The sequence below is a fragment of the Uncinocarpus reesii genome, genomic scaffold, assembly GCF_000003515.1.
Source record: "Uncinocarpus reesii 1704 scaffold_4 genomic scaffold, whole genome shotgun sequence".
NCBI lineage: Eukaryota > Fungi > Ascomycota > Eurotiomycetes > Onygenales > Onygenaceae > Uncinocarpus > Uncinocarpus reesii.
Window position 1 is genome coordinate 1665518 of NW_003052497.1, and position 22087 is coordinate 1687604.

General features: G+C 49.4%; 6 protein-coding genes across 6 annotated transcripts; 3 read left to right on the forward strand and 3 right to left on the reverse strand.

Moving 5' to 3' along the window:
• Positions 1-478: 478 nt before the first annotated feature.
• Positions 479-5298, forward strand: UREG_06690 (uncharacterized protein; the record flags this gene model as incomplete). Its single annotated transcript, XM_002583677.1, has 3 exons — positions 479-775; positions 825-1254; positions 1304-5298. The coding sequence occupies 3 exons, from the start codon at positions 479-481 to the stop codon at positions 5296-5298; spliced, it is 4722 nt and encodes a 1573-aa protein (XP_002583723.1).
• A 1750-nt stretch (positions 5299-7048) lies between these two features.
• UREG_06691 (uncharacterized protein) lies at positions 7049-9054 on the forward strand (the record flags this gene model as incomplete). The annotated part of the gene is made up of 4 exons (XM_002583678.1): positions 7049-7114; positions 7218-7453; positions 7519-7945; positions 8155-9054. The coding sequence occupies 4 exons, from the start codon at positions 7049-7051 to the stop codon at positions 9052-9054; spliced, it is 1629 nt and encodes a 542-aa protein (XP_002583724.1).
• Positions 9055-9378: 324 nt separating this feature from the next.
• UREG_06692 (uncharacterized protein) lies at positions 9379-14079 on the reverse strand (the record flags this gene model as incomplete). The annotated part of the gene is made up of 10 exons (XM_002583679.1): positions 9379-9702; positions 9792-10050; positions 10495-10575; positions 10814-12376; positions 12432-12574; positions 12923-12979; positions 13137-13481; positions 13553-13881; positions 13938-13996; positions 14057-14079. The coding sequence occupies 10 exons, from the start codon at positions 14077-14079 to the stop codon at positions 9379-9381; spliced, it is 3183 nt and encodes a 1060-aa protein (XP_002583725.1).
• A 532-nt stretch (positions 14080-14611) lies between these two features.
• On the forward strand, positions 14612-17777 carry UREG_06693 (uncharacterized protein; the record flags this gene model as incomplete). The annotated part of the gene is made up of 2 exons (XM_002583680.1): positions 14612-17616; positions 17666-17777. 2 exons carry the CDS (start codon positions 14612-14614, stop codon positions 17775-17777), a joined length of 3117 nt encoding a protein of 1038 aa, XP_002583726.1.
• Positions 17778-18342: 565 nt separating this feature from the next.
• Positions 18343-19867, reverse strand: UREG_06694 (uncharacterized protein; the record flags this gene model as incomplete). Its single annotated transcript, XM_002583681.1, has 2 exons — positions 18343-19741; positions 19860-19867. 2 exons carry the CDS (start codon positions 19865-19867, stop codon positions 18343-18345), a joined length of 1407 nt encoding a protein of 468 aa, XP_002583727.1.
• Positions 19868-20526: 659 nt separating this feature from the next.
• Positions 20527-21764, reverse strand: UREG_06695 (ATP synthase F1, gamma subunit; the record flags this gene model as incomplete). The annotated part of the gene is made up of 6 exons (XM_002583682.1): positions 20527-20620; positions 20679-20713; positions 20773-20793; positions 20848-20960; positions 21023-21597; positions 21709-21764. 6 exons carry the CDS (start codon positions 21762-21764, stop codon positions 20527-20529), a joined length of 894 nt encoding a protein of 297 aa, XP_002583728.1.
• Positions 21765-22087: the final 323 nt, after the last annotated feature.

The following is a 22087-nucleotide window of genomic DNA, read 5'->3' on the forward strand; positions in this document are numbered from 1 at the left end:
CATGCAGACGAGATGCAAGCAGATGAAGCGGGACATGTTTGAACGCCAATGACATTTGGGCCCCCAGGCCTGAAGAAGTCGGCTTCTCTTTGAAATAATTGTCATACTGCCTATCATGCCATGGAGATGGATGTACAAAGAATTTTCAATAGAAGCATCAAGATGTGTTCGCTGGTGATGCTGACTGACCATAGTGAACAAAATCCCAGTAGAATTGGCAAATGGGCCCAAACATCAACATCTCAGAAGTTTGTATTCACCAGCAACATCGCATTGTCTTCCGTGTAACAGTGAGTTCTTTTCTTTTTCTCCTTTGATCACACCTAGAGCTATTAATATCTGCTGACAAGCCATCGTCGCTTAGTTACAGCTCTCCATCTCAGCATTGTCCCGGACGGCTTCAGCTACAACCCGCGCGACCACAATAATTCGGCAGAGTGGTTGAAGCGATGGTCGATCGAACCGACCGATGAGCTCCATGACCGAAAGGGGTAGTGATGTGGTCCGCGACGATGCGATAGATCTACAGGATGAGGAAGAACAGCACCAGGCAGCCGTTAATGCCCGGGAGGACGCGCAGACAGACGTTATTGAGGATGAGGACGGGTTCGACGAGTTTATTGCACCTGACGACCCGGTATCGATAGCAATTAGCAGAGCTGACGCTGACGCTGGAGACCGGACTGAAATTGCTAGCTCGCCTGTGTCATTTCCTCAGTGCGCTGGAAGCATCGACGATGCGGCCTCTATCCCAGACGATACTCCGTCGATACAAGTATGTTGGGCGAATCCCTCTCTACGAATTGCACCTGCTAATGGCTTAGGGCTCTATTCAGTCTTCTCCAAGCAGCGCGTTGGGCCGCCGGCCACCATCTAGCTTAGGCCATAGCCCTCACCGTCCGTTTGACCTCCGTTTCCAAACGCGCCTTTCTGTTTCATTTCCAAATACCTCTCGACCAATATCACCTTCGCTGCTTCATGCGCATTCGCGCAATTCTTCGATCACGAGCCATTTCCGAACAGATACTCCCGATTTACCGGAAGAACCCCTGCCTGCGCCATGGGAGGTTGTGCGATGGACAAAGCTGAGAAAAATAGCAGGCCAGATCCTCTCGGAAGTAGGCAAGCGGACTTTTGGCCGTCCAACCTGCATGGCAGTCTCAACAAGTATTGTTTTGGGAACGACAAAAGGTACCATATTGGTATTTGACTATCAACAGAACCTGAAGACCATAATCGGTCCTGGAACAAAGGGTATGTTCTGGTCTCAACCGTAAGCACAGCATGTGACTGATTTGCACAGCAATTGCATCTGGCTCCGTCACATCGTTGGCCATCTCAGCAGACCACTCTACTATCGCCGGAGGTCATGCTGATGGGTCAATATTTACCTGGGAGATCGCTCGGCCCAGCCGCCATTTCCTGCATATTCCTCCCATAACTGCGGCCCACAAAGATTCAAAAAGGACTGATGGCCATATCTCCGGTGTGGCCGTCATTCATGTGGGTTTCCTGGGGACCAGGCGTACTGCTTTGGTCTCTGCTGATGATCACGGAATGGCGTTTTCTCACTTAGCGACACGCGGAATGGGGGCGGTCGCCCGTATAATCAGAACCACCCGAGTATTGGGACGTTACCCGGAGAGCGCTCTCCCCACTGGCCGTGCGAGGAAGCCGAGCACTGTGCTTGCATTTTCCCCCCTTCCCCTTGGGAATGTTGAGCAAGCAACGGATTCGTTGGGTCTGGTAGCAATGCTCACCCCTTATCTTCTTGTAATTGTTTCTACGACGCCAGTCGCCCAAACCCAACATAAGTCAGCGCGTCCCAAAGAAGTCGCTGCCCACAGCACCATGACAGCAGCACTAGCCTGGTTCCCTGCAATCAGACTAAAGGCGAAAGATGCAGGAACCTCAAATACTAAACTAGTATATTGCTGGTCCAACGTGCTGACTATCCTGGAAGTCTCTGAGACGAGACCCACGGACCCTAGCGATAGGGATAGGCCCCCTAGTTTTGCATTCAGGCCATTCGCTCGATGGCGGGCAACTGAGCCCATTGTTGCAGTACAATGGATAAGTCGCTCGGTCTTAGCGGTGCTGACCATCACTCAACAATTACTTATTCTCGAAGATAAATCTCTACGTGTCACGGATTCATTCGATCTATTGCACAGGCATATTTACCATGTGGACCTTTTCTCAAATCAACTTCAGAGTCTTGTCGAACAATTGGATGAGGAGGATCAGAGTATGCACGGTGTGACTGCAGATGCTTTCTATATGAGCTTCAGAGCTTATAAGGGGCGGCTATTTCTCCTAGGGTTCAACGATTTATCTGTTGGCACCTTGTCAAACTGGGCGGATAGGCTTCTAGCTCTAATGGAGTCTGGCGATTTTATTGGGTCCATTCGCCTTGCAACATCGTTTTACGTTGGAAGCTCAGAAAAGCTCACTGTTGGCCTGCCAGAAGAAGATGACCTGAGACATGACGTAGTGCAGGAGAAGTTATTGGAGATGATGGAGGCCTCGCTGAGATATGCGTTTGGGAAGAACCAAGAAGCGAACACTGAGCGCCTCCAGCCCGTTGAGCTTGGTGAGCTTGCAGAAGCATGCATTGCAGCATGTGATGCTATGAACGATCAAGCCTTTTTATTTGACGAAGTATACCAATGGTATGAAGATAACGGCTCGGAGAATACGTTCCTTGAGGTTTTGGAACCATATATAATTCAAGGTGCCATTCGGGCATTGCCTCCGGGGGCTGTCAAAGCTTTGATCACTCATTTTTCAACAAACCATGCTGCTAGCCGCTTAGAAGAAATTATCTGTCTTCTTGATATCAGCACCATTGATATTGACCAAGTTACTAGCTTATGCAAGCGTTATAACCTTTATGATGCTTTCATTTATGTGTGGAATCGTGCTATTGGCGATTACATTTCGCCCTTGAGAGAATTGCTAGACCTGGCCAACCGTGCTCCGATGATCGCTAATGGTGATGGTGATGTCGAAAACCGAGATTACGTGAATGCTGCGAAGATGTTTCCCTACCTCTCTTATATATTGACGGGCCGGATATATCCAACAGGAGACGAGTTGGAAGAACCTAGCGCATCAAAGGCTAAGACAGACTTATACGGTTTTCTATGTTCTGGAAAGGACACTGGCTCACAGGCTGTGGATACCTATCGCCCTTTCAAACACCTTCGAGCAATGTTGGAGTTTGACACACCTAAATTTATGAGCATGCTAAACGAGGCGTTCGAAGATAGCTATCTAAACGACGGGTTCGAGAATATGGAAGGTGATGGAGTGGGATTTACAGGTCGTCCACAAACCGGGCTATCTATTAATCGCCAATATCTCATTAGCATCTTGCTCGAAGTAATGGAGCCTTCAAGCTTCACAACAGCCGACACGATTTACTTGGACATATTCATCGCTCGCAATCTCCCGAAATACCCCCAATATATATTGCTTTCCGGGTCAATCCTTCATCAAGTCCTCATTCGACTTTGCGAATACCCTAGCCCAGAAATGTTGGACGATTGCCAACTCAGTGCGGAGTATTTGCTTTCCACTTATCATCCTCCTGACATTCTGAGCTTGATACCACTATTCAAGAAAGCAAAGTTTTTCCGAATATTAAAGTCAACCTACCGTGCTGAACGGCAGTATCCTAACCTTTTACTGACTTACCTGGAGGACAGAGAGGAGAGAGAACATGTTTTCACCTGTATTCGGGATTGTCTTCGGCTGGGTTCTTCGCTGACCGGGAAGCAGCGCCGTGATGTACTTTCTGTTGTGAAAGACCATGCTGCTGAGCTCGCTCATATCAACGTTGTCGAGGCAGCGCATGCCATGCAAAGTGTGGCCGCTGACCTCCATGATGTCTTCGTTGAAGCGCTCCACTCAGAACCGAGCCTCGAGTACCAGTATCTCAACGCCTTGTTCGTATCTGAGTCGAGCAATGGTGCTGAGGTTGGCTCGGCTGCAAAGCTCAGCAATCGACTTGTTGAGCGTTATATTCAGCTGATGTGCCAGTATGAGCCGTCGCGCGTTGCGGAGTTTGCAGACTCCCTCAAAGTTGGCGATCTTCAGCTTGAAGCTGTTCTCCCTTCAATCGAAAGCAGTGGAATCATCGATGCTGTCGTAATCCTCGTTGCCAAACAGGGTGAAGTTGGTGCAGCTATGGAAAGGCTGATCAAGCATCTTGGGACACTCGAAGCTGGCCTATCTGGTATTCTTGAAAAGTCCAGCGAGAGTCCCGATCATCAATCTGCAGTCGATGCAGCAGTTGATCTTGCTCAATCTCTCGAAAAGTATACCCGAGTAGGGATTTGGCTATGTCAAGAAGAGACTAAAACCGCAAAAAGGTCACACCGAGAAGTTAAGCTAAACAAGCGAGGATCTGTATTCGAACAGCCCTTGTCCTTTGATGAAAATCTATGGCTTATGCTTATTGAAGCGATAGTCAACATTGCTCAGAATCTCTCCCCTTTGTTGGAAGATAATGCTCCTGCGATAAAAGCCGACGAAGCCATGCCGTCATACAGCTCTGCAGGGCTCTCTATTTCACTTCGACGCCTGGTGCAGCAAGTTTTTACAGCCCTGTTGACCACGACGACCAAAGCGGGACGCCTACCTAACGACAAACCAGACTTGTCGTTTCTGCGCATTCTCCGCGCATTCCTCACACGCGCGGCTTCGGCCTCCCCATCCTTGTCTGAACTTCGAGCGGTGATTGCATCTATATTATCAGCATACAGTTACGAGGAGTCCCTTTTATCACTCGCAAACTCAATGTTAGACAAGGACCTGTTCGTGCACGTCGACGAAATTACAAAACTCCGACAACGCGGCTGGAGGGCCAGAGGGCAAGTATGCGAGGTGTGTCGGCAGCGGATCTGGGGCCCTGGCTCGGGTGGACATGTGTGGGAAGCGTGGGAAGCCAAACAAGCGGCGGAAACGAAGCGGAAACAGGAAAAGGCGTCTGAAGAGAGCCGGGATCGGGATTTGGTCACACGAGGCAAAGGAAAGGCGTTGGCTTCACCCCAAGTGGTTGATAGTTCTAGTGGTGACGGAGATGGGACTGGCGAAGGACTTGATGGGCATGGCGGCGACGGGAAGGGTGCCATTGTTGTTTTTGGCTGTAGGCACTTATTTCATCGGGCTTGTCTGATGAATGAAGCCGAACGACGGAGACTGCATGACCCATCCTCATCGGTGTATGAGCATGGCTATCTCCATGAAGGAGGGCACGCGGAGCTTTCTTGTGTGATATGCATACGACATTAGCGCATGAGTTGCGTTGGGAGATGGATTAGACAGACTGAACTGTATGACTGCCGCTTAGAACCAGCTGATATGACCATGTCTTAAGACCATTATATGTGCTCTGTACTACACTCTTTAGTGAGGATCATTCATGCTGTCTCCATGCCCGAGAAGAGTGTAGAATTTGCAGTTCTCTTTCGCATCGGAGATACAAAAGGTCACTTTTGTATTTGGGCTCTTAAAAACTAGTAGTTAGCTCATTCGTGCGATCAATGTAACAATCCTCCATGATACGAGGTCCCAAGCCCATTTCTTGGAGGATGGAAGTCCTGGCCTTGAGCAATCTAGTATGCAATATATCTGAATCATGCAGCAAACCGACAGATGTCGTGGAGGGTCGAAAAAGTCGTCACTTCAACCCCTTGGGGTTGTGCATAGCGTCCTCATGATGGGGCAGGCAGAGTTTGATCTCGATCTCGTCTTGTGCTCCCTGGAGATTGTCGTTCTTGATCTCCTCACAATTCGATGCCCTCAAACTCCGGTCATCAGATGCAGTGTCAGCCTCCCATCCGTCCGCAAGGGTTGGGTGCACAGAGCCTCTTGTTTATCTGAGGCGCCCTGCAAGGCCCGTGAATAATCTTGCCCTCGACACTGGGCGCATGATTGATATCCACTGTTTCACCCGCCCATGTTCTGTTGGCGCTACTGAACACCGGACCTCACTCTCCCCTCCACTTTTCGATATTGATCCCTGGTCGCCGGAGGGTCGCTAGGTTTCGCACCGGCGGCTCCAGGGGCAGACACTGCAAGTTCATTGGCGATGGCACCCAACTCGTTCCTGGATCCAGACCTGGTCGCCGGCGCCAAGGAGGTTAGGTCGAGATGCCAACCTGGGCCTTTGATCTCTGTCTTCACAAATCACAACCCGGCAATATTGCCTGGCTCTGGGGCCGCGGATATGTCGACCGGAAGATTCAGGAAACACAAAGGATGAAACTTGGGGGTCGGAAAGGCGATTAATGGAAGCAGACCACTGGGGCCGCTGCGTCCTCTGGGCTTCGCTCGTTGTCCTTCACCGCGATATGGGTTCTATGCACAACTCGCTCCTCTACGCTCTCTCGCCCCTTGCACCTTAGCGAGCGTGGCTTGAATCTCCAAGACCCCAGGAAGCGGACCTAGCATGTTATATTTGGTGTCATTTTAACCGGGGCTCCATGCTATCAACGTGGATGCCTTAACCGAGTGCTCGAACGACGCCACCTCGCCAGAGTGGATTGCTGCGTGAATTCCAGACTATACGTCCCTATTTGCGGGCTTAAAAATGGTTTCAACTCATCCTCTTGGAGGGCATCAAACTTCAACCGGGTTGTTTCCATTGGCTGTATGCGTTCTCCAGGCGCAGCCTGCTTCTCCATTGAGCCCCCTTGTCCAACCCCGAGACTATCGGTTTGCGTATTAAAGCGATAGTATGGCCCCAGTGGTTTCTGGCAGGCTTGTCATCTGGATTTTTTTCTTGCTCTGAGTGACCCTCTTCCGCTCTTTGACGCTCTCTTTCAGCCATTCATTCTTTCATAGTCTCGGCTGCCCAGACTTGATACTACAGGTCCTGAGGCTCTCGAGCTTCCACTCTTTTGGATATCCACACGCTCTTTACTATTAGCACCCGCTGAAAGTGCATCGAGGGCTTTTTCTGACCCCGAATTAATACTGGTCCGATCCTGGGGTCACCTAGATATAACCGCATCTACCAGCAAACGACGCTGTAGCAGAGATGCGAGCAGTCCAGTTCACCGTGCTGGCCGCTTTGGCACAGTTATCTGTCGCCACATATGATCTAGTAGAAGACTATAACCCGTCGAACTTTTTTGATAAAGTCGACTTCTTGAGTGCAAGTGAATTCACCTGAGAGGAATCAAAACGGGTTTCTAACTTTACAACAGGGTAGGGATCCCAGCAACGGATACGTTGACTACCAAAGCAAGAGTGCCGCCTTCCAGGCCAATCTAGTCAAGAAGCTGGGCAACTCTGTCCGTATCGGGTCGGATTCGAAAGGCGCCGTAACCAACCTTGGGCGTAAGAGTGTTCGCGTGGAGACGAAAGCGAATTTCAAGCATGGCTTGATCGTGGCGGATATCAAGCACATGCCAGGCTCTATCTGTGGTGTTTGGCCTGCGTTGTGAGTACAACGCCCCCATACATGTTTCTCCGCCATTCTTTTTAGATTCTAACATCGCAATGAAGCTGGACCGTTGGCTCAAGATGGCCCGAAGACGGCGAGTTTGACATCATTGAGGGAATCAATCGCCAATCCGTTAACAAGATGGCGCTGCACACCACCAAAGGCTGTAAGATCAAGAGACAGGGGGATTTCAGCGGCGTTGTTGAGACGCCAGACTGTGATGTGAATTCCCCAACCCAAGCCGCCAACCAGGGCTGTCTTATCACGGCTAGACATGGTGGTAGCTATGGCACCGACTTTAACAAGAACAACGGTGGGGTGTATGCTCTTGAGTGGACCAGCTCTGAGATTACTGTTTGGTTTTTCCCCCGTGGAAGCATTCCATCCGATGTGAAGAGCTCTCATCCCAACCCGAAAGGATGGGGTAAGCCGATGGCACGGTTCTCCGGCGACTGTGATTTGGATAAATTCGTGCAGAAGCAACGAATCGTATGTCTCGCTCTTTTCACCGTTTTGCCTTGATGAGTGTAAACATGCTAACCCGTGCCTTTGTGCGCACATAGATTTTCAATACCAACTTCTGCGGCGACTGGGTCAGGGGCTTCTGGAACACCGATCCTGTCTGCAAAAGCAAAGCAAATACTTGTGAAGAATATGTTAAAAAGAGCCCTGGGGATTTTGCTGAAGCCTATTGGGAGCTCTACGGCATGAAGGTCTATAAGAAGGGTCTACAGGTCTCGTCCTCTAGCGCCCAATCCACAAGAACCACACAAACCACAACCACCACGCCAACCCAGAGCGCCACTGAGACCACCAAGGGATCCCAGACTGCAACCAATTCCGCGTCAACCAATTCCGCTTCTGCATCCCAGACTCAGTCTAGCAGCGCGTCGGAATCTAGCGATAACTCGACTGCCAACCCAACCGGAACTGCCACTGAGCCAAGCGATTCCGCCACAAACAGCGGCGTAACCCCTACCGGAACTGCTACCGCATCCACCACCGATTGCGAGGAGCCTACCGAGACCCCTCAGCCATGCGATGGCGAGAAGTGCCCTCCTGGTAACCCATCGGGAACTGACGGTACCAAGCCTTCTGATACTGGTGCGCCGTGTGATGGTACGAACTGCCCTGGCTCGCCCACTGCCACCACGGGCGGTACTTCACCAACAGACACTCCTTGCAATGGACCTAGCTGCCCCAACGAACCGCCCTGTGATGGTGAAGACTGCCCTGGCGCACCTAGCAACACAGATGGCGGAGCATCTCCTACGGATACTCCTTGCAATGGACCTGGCTGCCCCAATGAACCCCCCTGTGATGGTGAAGACTGTCCTGGATCGCCCACTAAGACCGATGGCGGCGCCTCTCCAACCGGGGGTAATGGAAACCCAGGTGAGCCAGGCACAACCGACGGCAACACACTCCCAACGAACACCCCTGAAGTCCCTCCCGGCTGCACACCGCGCACCACCTGTGTAACTTACACCAGCATTGAAACCATCACAATTATCAATACCCATCCGTCTGCATCTCAGACCGGTATCCAGCTGCCACCAACCTATAACGATGACGACGTCATCATTCCTCTCAACTAAGTGAGCGAGTGGAAGATAGATACCTAGGATATGCACTTTTGGATTTGAAATTTATTATGCATGAAGTACGGATAGGTTTCTTTCACGGTGCTGATCACAGTTTGTATTTTTAAGATACTAATTGTCTTGATAATATATATTCTATATATAGATATCTTCTCATGTAGCAATTCTCTACCAATGTTTATACTTTTTTAGCTAGCAGTCCTTCTTTTTGATCATGTTTCGCTCAGATAACGTTTTTAATACCTGCTAGATTTATGATGTTCAGATCTGCGCGCCTAGATGTATTACCTGAAAGGCTAGGAGTAGAAAAAGCTCATATTAGCGTGGCAAAGCCTTGACAAACTCCCTCATCTCCTCTGTCACCATTCCGCGTTGTACGCATCTATGTTCTCCTTCTAGTAGTCGTATCTTCGGTACTCGTTCATATTTATCACGGTATATATGCGGGTACAACCCGATATCATCGATAATTGTGCAGGTATGCTGCTCAGGGGCAAATTGGCCGAATATCTTCGATTCTGATCTCTGGCCAGGGGAGGGTTGTACCTGTGATGATTGCGAGAGGTTGATAAATTCATCAAGTTGACTTTCTGAAAGCTTGAACAGCGGTTGAAATGGAGGATGAATGTGAACGCCTCGGAGCTTGTGAAAAAAAATTGTTAACGCTGTGTTCTAACAGCAGGTATTTTCGAATGTTGGCTTATATCAAAAGAGCATGGGGAAATACATACTTCATCATTCGAGCCGTGCTCAAACACGACTACACCTCCAAAGATTTCTGCCTCGGCCCAATAACCCACAAGCTCTGCGGGGCCACGGGGATACTGGTGCCAACACATATAGCTTGGATGACGGAGATCGGGAATGAAGGTGCCCCCGGGCCAGGGGGCTTTGTCCGGGTGGTTAGGTCCACCCTCTGAATGAAATGTTGTAAAGACTTGGATAGCAAGATCATGGATAACCACAGCGACTACACCGAGTAAATGTAATCTAAAGTCAAGAGAATGTGGCCGGGCATCCTGATAACGTTGTAATATCTGTATACATTGAGTGCTGTCAGCGACGACGCAAGTAAAGTCAGCATAACTAATTGAATCAACCACATGCCTGCGAGTCAAGTTGAATGGTGGCTAGGTCGAATTCTCCCTGAACTGCTGAAACACAGAGAGCGAGTCGGCAGTGGGTGCTGTGCGATGTATGATATCTGACCGCATGTCGTTTACCCCGAATTTGAAGGCTGCAAACGCCGTGGGAAGGCCATCGATGACTTGAGCAAATGCAAGCTCTGTTTCCCTTGCAGCAAGAACTCGCTGGAGCAAAGTCTTGAAGCATTCGAACCAGCATGGTGCCAGGTGTGACACCGGTGATTTTGAGTCCATAGTTGAAAATAACGACGGAGCAAGCAAGTTACGCCGTTTGCCGCAATGCGCTTACGCATTGGCAGCTGATTCACTGAGGTTCAAGGGAGCCGCGAGCAGCAGATAATGCGAGGTCGTCTCGTGTTCGCGTGACCGGCTGTTTTTCCAAACACGTTCGAATATGTCAATCTGAAGAATCGTTCAGGTTCCAAGTCCATCGCTTTAGTTATACAAAAACTTTCTATTGAGCTGCAAAAATTCATTATATTATACAAGCAGTTAAGGCCCGTCGTTAGCAGAGAGAGCAAATCTCCATGTAACGGAGTTTTTATAAGCACGTACAGGACGGTCTCGCTTTCGTCAAGCGAAAGTGAATCGCTTTCTGAAATCCTTACACGTAGAATCCTAGTTGATCTCTCCGATCGTCAGTGAGCCGGCCCCATTCCAGCAGCAAACGGAACATGTATATCTCCATATCCTCTTTCCTGATAGCCTTCTCCGCCCACCTTCTCCCTTCCTCGGCGATCCACTCCCCTTCACCATCATGAGGTTTCATAATCACCTTTTTCACTTTGCCCGCCTCGTCAATTTCTTTGGCACCCGCAAAGTACGCTAATGTACTATAGAAATCGTGTAGCCTCAGATCCTGCGGCACAAAATGCAACCAGGGAGTAAGACGCGAGTCTAACCACTGACGGAACAACGCTGTGCGAAAAATCAAGCTGCGACTCGTCAAGAACGGGAGGAAACGTCCACTAAATCCCGCTCCGTCCATGTCAAAGAGAAATCTGTATTTCCAATGGTCCTGGAAATCAGACCTAGGTACGGTGGCGAATTCACGGGTCTGAGCGGCACAGTCATTCCCACCGCAGCGAGCAACGGATTCGGCAATGAAAACGGACGTATTGAAACCAAGAGACGGAAGGATTTGTGATCCTTTGAATGTTTTGTAGGCGAATTTACCTGTCTTTGCCGTGGGTAGGAGTACAGAGACATGGTTGGAGGAATGGTTGTTAGCAAGGTGGATAAAACGCTGGCGAACCATGCCTTTCCAAGCTCCATGGATGCTTTTGCCTTCTGACGTTGTGCCGCGCCAGAAAACAACAGGCTCCTTTTCGGAGTAAGGCGGATCTGGGTGATCGCCTGAAGGCTCGTACTTCACCTTGTCTACATAGTTCCACGAACTTGGATAAAGGATATCGTTAAAGCCGGGAACTTTGCTCTGACTGAAAACGGGCAAAAGGTCCCGCGAAAGCTTGAATGACGCAGGTGATAGAAAAAATCCGTGTAGAAAGGCTAGGTCCGGCTGATGACAGATATCACCAGATAGCTTCCAGCGCTGGAGAAATTGATCGAGCGAATGCGGTTGGATACAAGTAGTGCAAAGCGTCTGTTTATCCCAAACGAACGCTGTACGAGCTTTGGAGTTTGGCGGGCAAAGCGAGCTCCCAACCGGGTTGTAGATGCTTTCAAAGGCATGGTCGACAAAAGGACGACGCAAGCTCCGATCCGCGGTGGAATTGCGCTCCCAAGACTCCGCTCGATTTTCTGACCACGATTTGACTAATTTCTCGTCTGGTAAAGGAATTCGGGTTTTTACTGCGCGTTTCATCAACTGAAGCCGTTCCCAAGGTATAGCGACGCGGCATTCGTCGTTGATATTGAAAGCAATATCCATATCCGGAAGATAACGTGCATATGGCTCTATCATGTGCGAAATGCCTTCCAGCATCCACCGGTGAGTTGGCTTGATCTCCGCTTGGGGCTCGGCTTTTCCGTTTCGAATCAGTACAGCCGCCATATCGTTCCACCCATCCCCAGTCATTAACAAGACAAGATCCCGGAGTTGTTTGGGGGCGAGAGCTCGAAACGGAAGGAGATCTTCATAGATTTGATCGTAGTCATCAATAATCAATGACGACCGATTGGTAGCGTATTCGTACCATGCATCAAAACCACTGTGAGAGTGTTAGAAATCAAGCTTCTCCTCCGGCAAAAAGGTCAGTAGCTTACGGAGGCGGAGCTTGGTGGTAACGTCTCCGATACTCAGCAACAGCTTCCTTGAGGGTGGTGCTATTACCCGCCCTTGTTACCCACCGCTCATGCTCGCGTTTCGCATTGGATATAAGGATACTGATCGGATGATAGTTCGTGTCCTTGTTTTGTGAAAGTTCAAACATTAATGACGCCGCCAAAGAGACCAAAATTATCAAGCGTAGCCAACTATTAAGTCGTGGCAGTCTCCTGCCATCCGCTCCCGGCGATAATGTTGACCGGATATATAGGTAGCCAGCACCATGTATAAGGAATGATGCGAATATAGCTTTTGAGATATCCAATGCAGGAAATCGGGGACCAACGGTCCAAACATGTGTCAACAAGGCCAAATATACCGAAAGAGAACAGAAAATAAAAGACAAAGTCAAAATCGTAACATGGGCCACCTAAACGTCGATTAGATCAAGAACCCAAAAAGAATCCATTGGCAATTGTGATACACTTACAGCCTTGGATGCTGAGACGCACACCGCCGCAAAAAGTATACCTTGTTTTAGAGTATGCTGAATATAAGAAGATGATAAAGGAGAAAAGGTCCGAACTCGGTTGTCAATATTCACATTAAACATTATAAATTCAATAACTGCCCAGATGACCGAAGCTCCCTAGGATCCTTGTTAAATCGAATTGCTTCGGGTGCACACTAACAAGCGGACTCACGAGTAGCACAACTCCCCAGAGGGTTGATGCCTGCCAGACGGTGCCGTCGAGTCTGCCAATAGAGCAGTTGGCTAGTGTTCCCAAAACCACCGTCAGGCCTACGTCAAGGGCTGCACCCAAAAACTGTAACAATAGTGTCATTCCAAAATCATGGCTTCGTAAAGGGCATATAAACGTGGTTTTGGATCCATTTTTCAACATTGTTGTCAATATTCCAGCGGCAGTGAGCAAGGTCGCCGCGAATAGATAGTTGAAATGCCATTTGGAAGTATCTGGCAATCGCAGGTTGCCGGATGGCCTTTTTCCAAAATGCTCGTACGCTGCTACTATGAGAGGTAGAAAGATCTAGGAACAAGGAAAAAAGCAAAAATGTTACTCGGTTATCCTCCACGTGTTTTAGATGTCGTGCGACTTACCAAACCATTGATCAAAGCGCACTGCGAATGTTTCACGACTTGACGATGTACTTCTACCCGCACGCACAGCATCACCACAGCCAGTACCATGACAAGACATGTTTTCCGTATCTGTGCACTGGTTATCTTCCGCAGTTTTTCTAGTGCGCCGGACGGCAAAGGCGGGGACAACGGGGGCGGAGTGTCGGAAGACGACTCTGAGAGCGGAATGTATTCGGGGTACATTCGACCATTTTTAATTGCGGGGAATGTGGAGGCGATAAAACTAGATATCAAAAGGGAGACGCCGGAAAAGAAGAGGGTAAACGTTGCTGAAGCTGCCGGTTGGCCTAGAGGCAAGGACAGTTAGCCGTCAATAACTTCAGACGGCCGTGGAGGGACTAACTCAGAGCAAACGAATTCTCCGTCGACAAAAATAATAAGGATGCACTGAGAAAGAATACACTATATACACATCAGCACATGTTGCTGTGTTGAGTTATTCGTCGTCAGCATCTACTGTACCTCAATGCGACCGACATCGCCATGTCCCTTGGTTCGGAGATCCCGGGCTATGAAGTGAGAGCGAGATAATCGTCATTGAGTCCAAGGCAGCTCAGACAGGCATGCAGGATCTCCAGGTATTAGAAGCAGAGGCCAACAGAACCCCATCGCAACTCAACACCGAATGTGATATAAATAAATCCATACAGACGGTCCCAGCCGTGCGTTCTTTTCGGCCTGGCTTTCGGCTTGCGTGGAGGGCGCGGGCTGACTAAGCGTCTAGACTTGTGATGATGTAATCAGGGTACGCATCACGTGAGAAAACTCGCTTGGAGTTGCCGTTGTGCAGGCTGGGCCGGGTTGAGTAGTTTTACGCGAGGCATCGAAAGTTGCGGTCCGAACAGCCAGATTGAGATTCTGTGTGCTGGAGCTTGTTGGGCGAGGAGCAGCTGCTGGAGTGAACCATTGACTGACTGGACGGCGTGCGGATTGCTGTGATATCGAATCACCGCTTGCCGAAACGAGTGCTTTTGAGTGCCTCCGCGATTTTGCGCCGCACCCGCGATCCAAGTCACCATGCCTCGAAAGGCATTAGATTCCCGGATTCCGGCGCTGATTCGAAATGGAGTGCAGGAGAAGAAACGGAGCTTCTTCGTCGTCGTGGGGGACCGCGCCAAAGATGTGATTGTCCATCTTCACTATATCATGTCCAGTGTCGACGTCAAACAGAATAAATCGGTGCTCTGGGCGTATAAAAAGGATCTGCTGGGATTCACAAGCCATCGGAAGAAACGCGAAGCGAAAATAAAGAAGGATATCAAGCGAGGCATCCGGGACCCGAACACCGAAGACCCCTTCGAGCTATTTGTCACCTTGAATCAGATCCGCTATGTGTACTATAAGGAAACAGACAAGATCCTTGGAAATACCTACGGGATGTGTATATTGCAGGACTTTGAAGCGCTGACGCCAAACCTGCTTGCACGAACGATTGAGACCGTCGAAGGAGGCGGGCTGGTGGTTTTACTCCTGAAAGGAATGAAAAGCTTGAAACAGCTCTACACACTGTCGATGGACATACATTCGAGGTACCGGACGGAGGCGCATGACGACGTGGTCGCACGGTTCAACGAGCGTTTCATCTTGTCTCTTGGAAGCTGCAGCACATGTCTTGTGGTGGATGATGAGCTCAATGTTTTGCCCATTTCGGGCGGGAAGGATGTGAAGCCCCTTCCCCCGGCAGACTCGACGGACGATTCGAATTCGCCTGCAAGCAAAGAGCTCCTATCGATAAAGGATAAACTCGCAGATACGCAACCTGTTGGGTCTTTGATAACGTTGGCTAAAACGGTCGACCAAGCGAAAGCTCTCCTTACGTTCGTTGACGCCATTGCGGAAAAAACATTGCGCAGTACGGTCACCCTGACAGCGGCTCGTGGTCGGGGGAAATCTGCCGCCCTTGGTGTTGCAATTGCAGCGGCCGTTGCTCATGGCTATAGTAACATCTTCATCACGTCTCCAAGCCCAGAAAATTTGAAGACCTTGTTTGATTTCATTTTTAAAGGATTTGATGCATTGGGTTATTTGGACCATGTTGATTATACTATCCTCCAGTCAACCAACCCTGATTTTAATAAAGCCATTGTTCGAGTGAATATACATCGGCAGCATCGGCAAACAATCCAATATATCCAGCCACAAGATGCTTTTGCCCTTGGACAAGCCGAATTGTTGGTTATCGACGAGGCTGCTGCAATCCCGCTACCGCTGGTCCGGAAATTGATGGGGCCATACTTAGTATTCATGGCGTCTACTATTAACGGTTATGAAGGCACCGGAAGATCTTTATCTCTCAAACTCATCCAGCAATTGCGTGAACAATCCAGAGGCGGAATAAAATCGGGGAAAGATGATACAGACCTTGCTGATCGATCCACTGGAAAGTCGGTGAAAAAGTCAGAGGGTCAGTATATGGGCGGGAGATCGCTCAGAGAGATAACGCTATCTGAACCCATTAGATATGCTCAAGGAGACGCTGTTGAGAAATGGCTCAATAAAGTCCTTTGCCTCGATGCCACGCTTCCGAGGTCTAAATTGAATACGCAAGGTTGCCCGCACCCATCCCAGTGCGAATTACTTTATGTGAACCGAGATACCCTGTTTTCCTTTCATCCCGTCTCTGAAAAGTTCCTTCAACAAATGATGGCGCTTTATGTCGCGAGCCATTACAAAAATACACCTAATGATCTCCAACTGATGAGTGATGCTCCGGCTCATCAGCTCTTCGTTCTCGTGCCTCCCGTTGACGAGAACTCCTCCAAATTGCCAGAACCTCTATGCGTTATTCAGGTGGCGCTGGAAGGTCAGATTAGCAAACAAAGTGTGCTTAACGGCCTTAGTCGTGGACAAAGAGCGGGTGGAGACCTTATTCCATGGCTGGTAAGCCAACAATTCCAGGATGAGGAATTCGCCGGGTTGTCAGGGGCTAGAGTCGTTCGTATCGCGACAAATCCTGATTACCTTAACATGGGTTATGGGTCTCGCGCTCTTGAGCTCCTGGTTGATTTTTATGAAGGCAAATTTGCTAGCCTATCTGAAGATGACAAGCTAGTCTCTGATGAGATGGTTAGAGTCACAGATGCTGAATTGGAAAACGCCAACCTTCTAGAGGATAACGTCCATGTCCGGGATATTCGCTCCATGCCACCCCTATTCGGGAAACTTTCTGAACGGAAACCAGATTCTCTCGATTACGTTGGCGTGAGTTATGGATTAACAGCGCCTCTTCATAAGTTCTGGAAACGCGCCAGCTTCGCTCCAGTATATCTCAGACAAACACCAAACGACCTAACCGGCGAACACTCGTGCGTCATGCTGCGAACTCTCTTAACTGGTGCAAATGAGACCTCGTGGCTTAGCGCCTATGTCAGCGATTTCCACAAGCGTTTCCTAGCCCTTCTCTCCTATCAATTCCGCGACTTCCCCTCTGTTCTCTCCCTCAGCATCGGCGAGTCAGCCAACGCGATCTCTAAGGCCGAGCCATCTGTTAAACCCGTTCCCCTATCCAAACCAGATCTTGATGCTTCCTTTTCTCCCTTCGACCTCAAACGACTTGACAGCTATGCAAACAACCTTCTCGATTATCACGTCATCCTCGACATGGTTCCTACCATTGCGTCCTTCTTTTTCTCCGGCCGCCTATCCCCTTCCGTCAACCTCTCTGGTGTTCAGCAGTCAATTCTCCTCGCCATCGGCCTTCAACGCAAAACTTTCGACGATGTCGAGAAGGAGCTTAATGTCGCAGCGTCTCAGTTGATGGCAATGTTCATCAAGATTATTAGAAAGGTATCCACGCATTTCCGCTCGCTTGTTGAAGGTGCCGTTGCGGAAACGTTGCCACCTGCGGACCTCGGCGTAACTACACAAGATGCTACGGGGGTCCATGAAGATGAAATTATCGACCAGCGATTCAAACCGCTTGAAGTGGGATTGGAGCAAGAACTCAAAGAAGGTGGTCAAGAAATCGATAAAGAGCTTAAAGAAAAGCAACGTGCTCTTATCGATGCCTTGCCTCTAGACCAGTAAGCTCTTCCCTTTTTTGTTATCTTTCTACCTCCTTTTCCTTTCCAGTTTTATCTCGACACGCAATGTGCTCACCTTTCCCCCTCCTTTCACAGATATGAAATCGACAATGGTGCCGCCGCTTGGGACGATGCAGAGAAGCAAGTTCGGTCTTCGATAAAGAAGAATGGAAGCGCCCCGACAGTCAGCGTCAAGTCCTCTAAGCCAACGAAACGCAAGGCGGGCGAGACTGCAAGGGAGATTTATGAGAAAGAAATCGGAAGTAAGGAGCGGAAGAAGATAAAACGGGGCACTGAGGGAAGGAAAAAGTAATTGAATACTGATCGGTTAGACAAAATTGTACTGTAGGATGTTTGTTTGAAATATTGTCTGGACTGTGTTTGGCTGGATATGCGGCACGAGCTTGGTGTTATGTAGGAGTCTTATATTTTATGGTTTCCTGCCGTTGTACTATCTAGTTCTGTATATCGGATTCCGGTTTGCCAAGTAGTTCCTATCATGGAGTACTCGTAGCCTAATACCCGTTGAAATGACCTCGTCTCTACATTATTTCTGCTAACTTTGCAATTTTTGGTCTTCTCTGCTACAAAAATTCCTGAAGGAATGCGACAGTTCCAGTCCTTCATATTCGGCTAATCATCACAAGCTACGCTTAATATTCATACAGTACATGCCGTAGGAACGGTGAAAATCAGACATAACCATCTTCTTACCATAGAATATACTCATAGCTCTTCGTGAACCACGGTCTTCGATTCCTTCTGCGACTCCATTTCAGGGGTGGCTGAGGGTGTGGCTTCAGGTTCTTGTTCCGGTTCCGGATCCGGCTCGTTTTGTGGAGGAGTTGCAGGTTCTTCCTTTGGCTTTTCTTTTGGCTTTTGCTTGGACGTCTTCTGCCCGTCACTCGGAATGATTCCGTCTGGGAGTTTTCTCCTCTCGCCCTCTCCCATGCGGACCTGATCAATCCAGCTCTCAATATCAACAACACCGTAGTTCTTGCCGTCGGAAGGATCGTATCGGCGCCACCAACCTCGTTTTCCATTGATGGCAATTATCTCCACACCGCCTGTTTCAAGGCCTAATGCAGTTTGAATTGTGGGCACTTCATCGATGAAGTCCGGGAGAACATAAAAGGGGAAAAGGCGTCCTTGACGTAAGGTGTGCTTGTGCTCAATCTCGGCAAGGGAACCCAATGCTTCAAGTGTGTGGGTTGACGGCAACCCATTCGGGTCACTTGGGACATGTACGATAGCGAGGACACAAGTTCCAGTTTTTGAAGAAAGACAAGTTGTCTTGAGATCAGTGCTTGTGGATAACATGCGGAGGTCTGGCCCGGTTTGCTGCGGCTTGGAGCGCGCTTTGGACCCTTTATATATCTTCGGTTCTTTCAGGTTCTCGGTGCCGTCTGACGCTTTAGGAGTGTCACTCGATGCAGCAGCTTTTGTGGTGCTGGTACTAGTGGTGCCGGCGGTGGTCGACTTTTCTGGCTTCTTAAGCTTTGCTGTCTTGGCTTTAGGGGCAGCAGACTCTGGAGGATCTTGGTTTGGCTCCGCAACTTGCTTAAGGAATTCGACAATCGGCTTCTTCTTCAGCTCTCCGTCATACACCATCGATGGTTTATCTGATCCAGGGAGAAGAACGAGGGTGGGGAATTTTGTAATGCCAAACGTGTCCACCGCGGAAGTCTCCTTGTTCCTGATTTGGCCAATATGGATCTTTCCTAGATAATCAATAGCCAGAGCCCTTAAGAGTGCACTAGTGGTTCCCTTTTCGGTGAAAAGAAGGGCCTTTGCAGTCTCGTTGGAATTTGCCAACCAGCCGTCAATGTCCTTATCGGTGAGGCGCTTCACGTGGTTGGGGATTTTCTCCACGACAGCGTCAACTATACCTTTCGCGGTTCTGGCGCCTTGATAATCTTCGTGCTTAGGTTTCCCAGGCTTGTCGGATGGCACCACTATCCTAAGTGTAGGAAATCCTTGTATACGCATCACACTACAGAGATGTTTATTCGCCTCATCGTCGCAATTCATAGCCGCGACTTTGGCCAATCCTTCGAGGCTCCTCGCCGCCTTTTCGTATGCTGGTTTTAGGTTCTGGCAGTGGCCGCACCATGGTGCATAGAATCTAGAAACTGTGAGAGGTTATCCAATGCGGGACATTGCTACCATAGCTTACTCTACAATCTGAGTGGGCGTCAGCCACGGCGATGTTTAAAGTCGAAAAGGAAGCGGAAGTAACTTACGGAGACATGATTTGACTTAGCAATCAGGCGATCGTAGTTACTTGCATCGACCTGGAGAACCGGCGACTTTCTAGTATATAGGTTGTCGGCGCTCGCTGGAAGCACTCCCAAGAGTGCAGCGAGCAAGACAGCGAAGGAGCTCTGTTTGTGCATGGCCGCAACCAAGCTCTCGACGAACAACAATCTAGGTCAAAGTATCAAGAGGGATGACCATAAACACACCTCAAGAACATGACATTGAGGGAGAAGGTCTTTGGGGCCAGGGCAAGATTTATAGGTTCGAGAGCTCGTGTTTCTTCCACCCTGGCCTCAATAGCTTGGGCGAGATTACCGCAAGGTGTTCAGATTGCTTCTTTTAGACTGCTTATCTTATCTCCACGTGACACCGTGCTGCTTCACCAAAACTTCAAAAGCAACACAAGGTCTGATGGGAAATTGATTTTGATTTGTAAAGAGGCGATGATGGTTGTGTTAATGAAGACCGGGTTACGCCCCCGTCAATTTCTCAGTGGTACAGGTAGCTGCTCGAAAGATCTTTTGATAACTCTCCAAACAACATATACAAAAGCCTTCAATGAAAGATAAATATTGTTTACATGATCTAAAGCTGTACGGGAAAGTCTACATGCCTCGAGACACTGATGGGCGGAACAGCCAAGATAGCACCTTACATTTCCTCACTGGCAGTAGCACCGGTGATAATTTCGACCAATTCACCAGTAATGGCGGCTTGACGCTGTCTGTTGTAGAGAATTTGGAATCTGCGAGTGATGCCAAGTTAGACTAGAAAGCAAGAAACTATGATAGTTGTTGGCTCACCGATTGATCATGTCACCAGCGTTTTTCGAAGCGTTCTATAAATATAAGGTCAGCACGAATCCTGAATAGGGTCAATGTAAGGTGAGCCACATACATCCATGGCATTGCGACGAGCCTGCGAGTTGCTGGTTAGCACATATTTTGTGGTAGATGATTTTTGGGTACTTACAGAAATTTCGCAAGCATGTCCTTCAGCCAAAGCCCAATACAAACTGTTAGCGAGAGCGTATTCTCGGAGATTTGCGAGCACCTCGTTGTCAACCTCGAAAGCAACGACATTGGCTATACACCTTATCAGTATTTGGAGTCGCAGCCATAGCACAGGGAATGGGAAGTATGCGCACGAGATTGGATGATAGCCTCTTCAGAAAAGGCCTCGATGGTAACTGGCTCGTAGCTTTGGGCGTTGAGAAACTTGTTGTAAATAATCCTAATACTAGCGTAGTCCGCTGGCAAGAGGGAGATCTGATCGGCAATGGCTTGGGCGTCAGCGAAGGTGGGAATGTCCTTTCCAACGCCAGAGATGCTCATGACGATATTCTTCTCATTGGTTCTGCTGAGCTGAGCCTTTGATTTTTCGCCGAGCACAACGATATCGGCATCCGGCTGCCCTTCCATCATCCTTCGAGTCGCCTTGCTGAGACCGGAGTGGATACCACCGCAGAGGCCCTTATCGGAGCTGGCTACGACAAAGAGGGTCTTCTTATTCTCGAGTGGCTTGGTTTCGGCGTTCTCGAAGACGGTCTCTGAGGTCTGACCGTAGGCGCGAGAGACACTCATCGCTCTCTGGGCCTTGTTGAGGCGGGTCGAGGCAACGATCTTCATGGTATTGGTAATTTTCTCGATGTTCTTGATGGACTTCAAACGGCCCTCGATTTCACGGAGTGTCGCAAAGTTGGCGGCATTGGTAGGTGCAGACCTTCATAAAACTAGCATTAGTATAACCGCTGCAACCCAAATTGTATTATTCCCAGCAGCTTTGCAGCATTGACTCGCCATTCGTAGCCCGGATGGGAAGAGGTCACCGTACCGAGCAAGGACTACATTGCCGGCCTTGAGGGCCGGGCGGGCAGCTCTCGAGAACATGGTGGAAGGCAACGTGGCCACAGATCAAAGATTGCCCAAGGGACGAGTGCTGGGACAGCCAGATGGCGTTCCGACGGGACAATTGCACGGGGAGCGGGTGGTGAAGAGCGGGCTGCTGGCGGTGGTGGTTGAAGATTGCTCGAAATGGGCGTGTCGGCAAGGTGGCGCTAAACCGAGTTGGGCCGGCTCGCGCTAGGCTGCTTTGGGATGGTAGCTTTCGCTGGTGAGCAATATAAGACCAGAGGAAACCTTGGAAACCTTTGCACCCACGATTTTCTGCTTCATTCGAACCTCATTCCTCGGACGCTGCGCACTCACCTCCC